The sequence below is a fragment of the Microtus ochrogaster genome, chromosome 7 (genome assembly GCF_000317375.1).
Source record: "Microtus ochrogaster isolate Prairie Vole_2 chromosome 7, MicOch1.0, whole genome shotgun sequence".
NCBI lineage: Eukaryota > Metazoa > Chordata > Mammalia > Rodentia > Cricetidae > Microtus > Microtus ochrogaster.
Genome location: NC_022014.1, coordinates 37,368,854 through 37,375,871, shown reverse-complemented (window position 1 = coordinate 37,375,871; position 7,018 = coordinate 37,368,854). Strand labels below are relative to the sequence as shown.

Below are 7,018 nucleotides of genomic sequence, written 5' to 3'. Positions count from 1 at the left end.
AAGCATCCTTAAAGGCAGGGCTTCCGGGATGTGGGAGTGCTCAGTGGTGGAGCACTTGCCTAGCAGGTGCTGATGTCTGTGCACTCTATCCCTAGCACGCCCCCCAGTTTGGACAGCCATTCATTCGTTTGTTCGTTCTCCCCCCACCCCACCCACAAACCCTGGTGCTGACCATCCCCCCCCCCTGCAAACCCTAGTGCTGACCATCCAACAGAGGCCTTGCACACACTAGGCAAGCGTACTGCATCTTCTTGACCTGCAGTAGAGTGGGGTGGTCTCTCAGTGTAACCAAGGATGCTTGCTGGCAGCCCTTCTACCCACAGTTAAGAGAAGGCTTCTGTTTCAACGACAAGCTCCCGCCCATGTTCAGGACGTGGTACACAATTATCACCAGTCCACAGACCAGTGAGAAGCCTATCTTAGCCACGATCATTGAGAACTCGCACTACGATTCCCGCTATGAGGACGGCAATGGAAACAGCCAGGGCCATGCCACGGTAGACGATCAGCTGTCTCCCTGTCAAGATCTCCCCGATGGTGGGCACTGCATGCTGGCTTTCTTCTACTACCAACGGGCCCGTCTGGACCTCCGGTCTGACGATGTCTGGCAAAATCACTCCATCGATAGCGTCTCTTTCCAAGATGGACAGATCTGTTTGAAGAGGGCAGTGGGACATTCACTTTGTCACTGTGGTATTAACAAAAATGACCCTCAATCGTCAGTTAGTATATATGAAATTACATAAGAAACATTTAACAGGAGAGTTTAGAGTTGGTCTGGCAAGTTATGGCAGAGACAATCGTTACTGTCACGAGAGCCCGAACTCACAGACTCGACTTCTCTGGACAACCGAGCTTCATACTTAGAGCAGAAACAGAACCGTAAAGAGAGTGGCCCATTACCTGCTGGGGTGGGTATCGTCTCTTTGCCGCTTTTTAGCCCAGCTCGAACTTGTGCCTAAAAACAAGGCTACATGAGTAAATGAAGTAGAGATGGAGTCCAGCTGTAGCTTTTTGTTAAAACTTCGATTTAAAGCTAGAGCTGAAAGGCAATAATACTGGACACAGCCTTTCCTGGCCATGAGAACGTCGGTCACACCAGAAAATGACTAATCTCCCAGTGCTCCGCTGGCAGCTTACCATGTTTGCATTTATTCCTTTAGTGTCTCCAAATACGGATAAAAGGACCAAATCTAACAGTCAACGACATCACCATCTAAAAGCTAGTTTATTGACCAACTCAATAGCAATTTTTTCCTAAGGCTTAATTATGGGTATGGTGGGGTTGACTGCTTGTATGCCTGTGGGCCAGGTTATGCAGTATCCATGGAGGCCAGAAGTGGGCACTGAATCCCCTGGAACTGGAGTTACAGGCAGTTGTGAACTGCCATATGGATGCTGGGAACCAAAGAGGAATTCTCTGCAAGAGCGGTCAACTCTCTTAACTACCGAGCCATCTCTCCAGCCCCCAAGTCAATATTCTACATAGTCCATTCCCTCAACAAACCAACGTGAACTTAAGAAAAACACAATACATCATCATTAGGCAAAGCCAGAGGGATCATGGAACTAAAAGGCAACAGCCAGAATTCCTGAGTTCCCCCCTGATTAAGAGTTCTCCCTCTTGGCCACCCACCGTGTCTTACATTAGGCCTCCCCACAGTGAGATGAGCCATCTCTGCTCACACACTCATGTAGGTCACCACCCCTGCCCATGTGCCCCACAAATCACAAACATTTAGTCTTTAAAAAAAAAAATTAACTTTGTAAGAATGGACCAAAAAAAAAAAAGGTTTTTAATTGAAGCATTTAGAAGAGCTAATTGGCATAAACAGGAAACTATTTTCTAACACTATTTTATAGAAAAACAAACATATACTGTTGCCAATTTCAGTTTTCTGGGCTGAGTCCTGTGGTCAGGAGACACCAGCAACTCTATCTAGGAGAAACCATCTTTCTGTCTCCCTTTGGCCTCCCCACGTAGCCAACGTGGTTCATGATGCACTGTTTGTCTTGAAACTGGTGGGATCTTATTTATCACTTCACCCCAAAAGATGCCTTGCCAACCACGGGATCAAGTGTTGATGCATTTTAAAACAACACAGAGATCGTTACCTGCTCTGCCACTCTATTCCAGTTCGTCTTCCTGATGTAGATTAAATAGGAGACGGCTTGGGAGAAAACACAGACTACCAGTCCAGACCAGAGGCCTGTGGGCACAAAATGAGCAACAGGGCCATCAGTTCCGTTTCAGTAATCATTAAAATTCTTCCCTGCTAATTCCCAGTCAGTTGAGCAAAAATTCAGTTAAATTAACTTCTCAAAAAAATTGGATAGACCGCAGTCTGTCATCGAGCTTTTAGAGACATTGAAGGACAGACGATGAGCAAAGAAACACACTAGAAATATAAAGAGTGCTAGGTATGTGACTCTCTGGTCATTAGCGATGGCCCGCAGCGCCGTCCGAGTGAGTGGCCAGGTGTCTTCTGAGGTAGAGACCTGAACCAGCCTAGGGAGGGTGCAGGCCAGCTGTACAAACTGAGGCAGGAGGAGCATGCTACCGGAAGAGGCCAGCTCGGGAGCCTCGTGCGCAGAGAGGCCAGGTAGGAAGCCACAAGGTAGACGGAAGACCATGGAGGACACGTGAGCCACAGGAATATCCAAGGGTTACTATTTGTCTGTCCATGGTAATTGGGACCCACGAAGGGGTTTCGGACTGGTGTCTGCATGGATGGGTGTGAGATCTGGTATTTTCAAAAGCTTGCTTTGATGCCTGGCATGGCAGCTCATGCTGACAATTCCAGCATTTAAGAGGCTGAAGCAGGAAGTTAAAGGTTTGAGGCTTTTCCAGGATTTATAGTGAATTCCAAGTCAGTCTGGGATACAGAGTGAAAGTGGGGAGAAGGAAGAGGAGGCAGAGGAAGAAGAGGGAAGGAAGGAAGGAGGAAAGAAAGAGGGAAGCAGACAGAGGAAGGAAAGAAGGAGCTCACTTGGAATACATTCCTTTAACTTTACATGAAAACTATGGAGCGTTTGGGGATGCAGGGATGGCTCAGGGGTTAAGAACACTTCCTGCTCTTGCAGAGGATCCAGATTTGAGTCCCACAACTGTCTGTAACTCCCATTTCAAGAGATTTGATGCCCTCCTCTGGCATCCCCAGGCACTGTACACAGATACACTCGGGTACACATATTAAATAAATAAATCTTAAAAAATATTAAAACTCCAAGAGAGTTACATAAAAAATATGTATGTTTCTCCTCATTTTTATTTTATGTGTATCAGTGTTTTGCCTGCATGTAACTGCATCACTTGTGTGCAGTGCCCAGAGAAGACAGAAGAGGGTGCTAGATCCGGCTTGAGTGGCCATATAGGTGCTGGGAGCCAGACCAGGGTCCCCTGTAAGACCAGCAACTGCTCTTAACCCTAGAGCCATCTCTCCAGAAGAACCTATTTTTAATCACTTGAAAGTCAACAGTCCCAGCCGGGCGGTGGTGGCGCACGCCTTTAATCCCAGCACTCAGGAGGCAGAGGCAGGCGGATCTCTGTGAGTTCGAGACCAGCCTGGTCTACAAGAGCTAGTTCCAGGACAGGCTCCAAAGCCACAGAGAAACCCTGTCTGGAAAAACCAAAAAAAAAAACAAAAAAAAAAAAAAAAAAAAAAAAAAAACAAAAGTCAACAGTCCCAGCAGAGCCCTCTGTGCAGTTGAAATACACTTTAAGTTGGGACTTCGTCTCCCGAGTCATTTGCTGACATCGATTCTCACACTTACTCCTGCAGACACTAGGCGGAGGCTGGGGTAATCCCTACAGCCGAGATGTAGCTGGGGTGGCGGTGTACATCCTTAGATGTGACTTTATTCAGGACCATGTGAGTGGTGTGTATATGTTGGATGCTCCTCCCCCTGTGTTTTGTAAACAGGAACCAATCAAGCGCCCCCCAGAGGAATGAAGACGCAACACGGCTCCTCTGCCAGCTGCCATTTTGAGTTTTGCAAAGAAATGGGAGAAATAAAATTTGATACATGATAAAAAATGTGCTGCTTGGGCAAAGAGTGGGAAGAGTGATTTTCACTCATATTGGGGCAGTCATGCCGTTCTCTAACTAGACTTTAAGAACCAGTTCTGAGGATGTAGCCCAGGGCATCATGCATGATAGGTATCCCCAGATCCAACTGCACTACTTTTAATAGGAAAGAAAATTCATTGCTACTTTAAACTGAGAGCAGCTCGTTTTCTGTTTGGACCTTTTATTGTGTCAACATGAATAAACTATGTAATTATTAGAAATGCTTTATTATGTAGAAACATATAGAAAATAAAAACATGAATATATACTCAAAACAGCTTTTAAATTGCTTGGCACAATTCTACAGGTTTTGATCCTCAATAAAGCACTTCTAATAATTACATAGTTTATTTATGTTGACAGAAGAAAAAGTCTAAACAGAAACTGAGCTGCTCTCAGGTGCAAAAAATTCTTTAAAAATCCTAGGTTAAACAGCTCCATGGAAGAATTCCATTTAATGCTTACAAAAATAGATAAATCTTATTTATCTTGCATTGGGGCATACAAAAAGTTTGGACCTTATTTATGAAGTAAGCATTGTATATAGGCAATATTAGTAGTAGTAGTAGGCTCTAACAAGGGAGTGTCTCAGAGCCAGAACACTTGACTAGCTCACGCCAGGCCATGGGCTCAAGCAAGCACACCCAACAAAAATACACAAAAAGTGAAACTACAGTGAGTTTCCACAGTCACATAAATAGCTCAATTAGCATATCCTAATCAGGATGGTCATAAGGAAGACAGTATCCCCACCTTCATAGTCCATCTAAGGGTAAAAATTACCGAATTGTTTCCACCAAAACAGCATTTGTCAAATCTTCAGACATTTTTGTTAAAAACACTCCATAAAAGAGATTCTACAGTCAATTCTTTTCAATTTTAATTTATTATTTGTGTATGTAATTATGTATGATTGTATATACATAATTGTGTTTGTGATTAAGTGTATATGTAATTGTGTGTTATGGTTGTATGTTTATGATTATGTATGAATAGTGGTGTGTGTATGTGATTATGTGTGTATGTAACCATATATGGGTGTACGATGTGTGTGTGAGAGTGTAGGTACATGTACTATGTCAGACGACACCTTTTGGGAATTAGTTCTCTGCTTTCACAGTGGATTCCAGGGACTGGACGAGGTCATGAGCTCATGGCTAGTGCTTCCACCCACTAAATCACCTCACAGCTCTCCGCAAACACTTCTTTGGGCATGACTTAAAGTCATATGCACACGTGCACATTGCAGTCCCAGATCCATCATGCCCTTTAGTGGAGAAACACTAGGAGCATCACGAAAGCATGAGAACCAAAAGTTCAGTTCCACTGCCACTGCCAGGCCTCATTCCTGGTGCAGCAGGCATCGTGCAGGAATGCCTCCCTTCCCACAGACCAGCTTTCCAGCCAGCCGCTTTACACCTCAAGTGAATGATTTGACTACAACAGTGAGATCTGGGTGAATCGCTAAGGAGTCAAACGCATACCTATTATCCCAAGTTTAGCAGCAAACATCAGAGACACTCCGATGGGGAAACCAAACCCGTAGTAACCGATGGCGTTCAGGATAGCACCTATCTTCTGCTTTCCTGTACCTCTCAGGACCCCGCCACAGGTGCCCTGCAGGGAGGAAACAGACAGCAGCATTGCAGGCTGGCACAGCTCATCACATCAAGTTCAGAGTACAGTGCCGCTGCCCCACAGAGCACCCTGCCCAAAGCAGGTGTCACAGATGAAGGAAACCGTCCTGTCTCAAAGACCGCAAGGAGCGCAGCAGCTTCTGCTCCAGAGCTGTCAGGCCGTGTACTGGGCACTGTCCACCGACCCAAACTAGAGTCCCTAAGGAGAGAGAACCTAGGAAGAGGAGTTTCTCCCATCACACTGGCCTGTGGGCGTATCTGTGGGTGTTGTCTTGATTAATGATTGATATGTGAGGGACCAGCCCACTGTGGGCGGTGCCAACCCTGGGCAGCAGGGTCAAGGGGAGCAAGGCAATAAGCAGCCTTCCTCCACAATCTTTGCTTGAGTTCCTGCCTGGCTTCCTTAATGCTGGATCCTGATGAGTAAATCAAATAAACCCTGTCCTCCTCAAGTTGCTTTTGGTCGTCGATTCTGTCACTAGGATAGCACCACTGCTGTGCCCACCCATGGGCACCCACCTCCAGAGCGATGTGGAGGAAGTGGAGGAAACCCCACAGGAAGGAAAGCCAAGCATCAGTGATGCTTGTAAATCACGCCACAAAGAATAACGGCTCTTACTAAGAATAAGCCTCCTGGGTTAGTTCTGGCCAAAGGGTCTTTAAGCAGCAACAGGTCCACAGAAGACCAGCCCAGGGAGAGACCTAGAGGTCAGAGTTAGCTCACCAGGACCCCGCCTGCCTGGACGGATCCAGCAGTCACCATGTCATGGCTGGCATTCCGTGAGATGGGAGCCAGGCAAGGACCCTTGGCAGACATGCAAGCATTAAGTCACAGACACGCGATTTTCAGATATCAGAGTGAAACCGCTGCATACTTACTGCAAGTGCATCAAACAGGTGAAAGGGAGCAAAAATGGGCATCACTTGGCTCACAAGGGAAATGATGTCCCTGTTTGGGAAGAGGACAGCAGTCAGTGACTTAGACACCCCTGGGTGAGATGGCTCTGTGGATAAAGGTGCTTTCAGCTAAGCTGATGACCTGCGTTCCAGCCCCAGGATTCACGTGGTGAAAGGAGAATCAACTTTCATAAGTGGCCCCCTCACCTCCCCACACGTACTGTGGCACACACATTCACAAGCATGTGTTCACGTGCACTCACTATTTTTTTTTAATCACAAGTCTAAAATCCAGGGCAAACATTACATTTTTTAAAAATATTTATTTATTTATTTATTATGTATACAATATTCTGCCTGTGTGTATGTCTGCAGGCCAGAAGAGGGCACCAGACCTCATTACAGATGGTTGTG

General features: G+C 46.0%; 1 protein-coding gene across 1 annotated transcript in view; it reads right to left on the bottom strand.

Moving 5' to 3' along the window:
* Window positions 1-262: 262 nt before the first annotated feature.
* LOC101991725 (multidrug and toxin extrusion protein 2) overlaps window positions 263-7,018 on the bottom strand; it is a 40,412-nt gene continuing 33,656 nt past the window's right edge. Inside the window, exons 13-17 of the mRNA XM_005349919.3 lie at window positions 6,587-6,656; window positions 5,555-5,687; window positions 2,116-2,210; window positions 904-958; window positions 263-652 (exon numbers count right to left, since the gene is read on the bottom strand). Coding sequence (XP_005349976.1) covers window positions 420-652; window positions 904-958; window positions 2,116-2,210; window positions 5,555-5,687; window positions 6,587-6,656 — 586 coding nt within the window. The 3' untranslated portion in view covers window positions 263-419. The remainder of the gene's footprint in view (window positions 653-903; window positions 959-2,115; window positions 2,211-5,554; window positions 5,688-6,586; window positions 6,657-7,018) is intronic.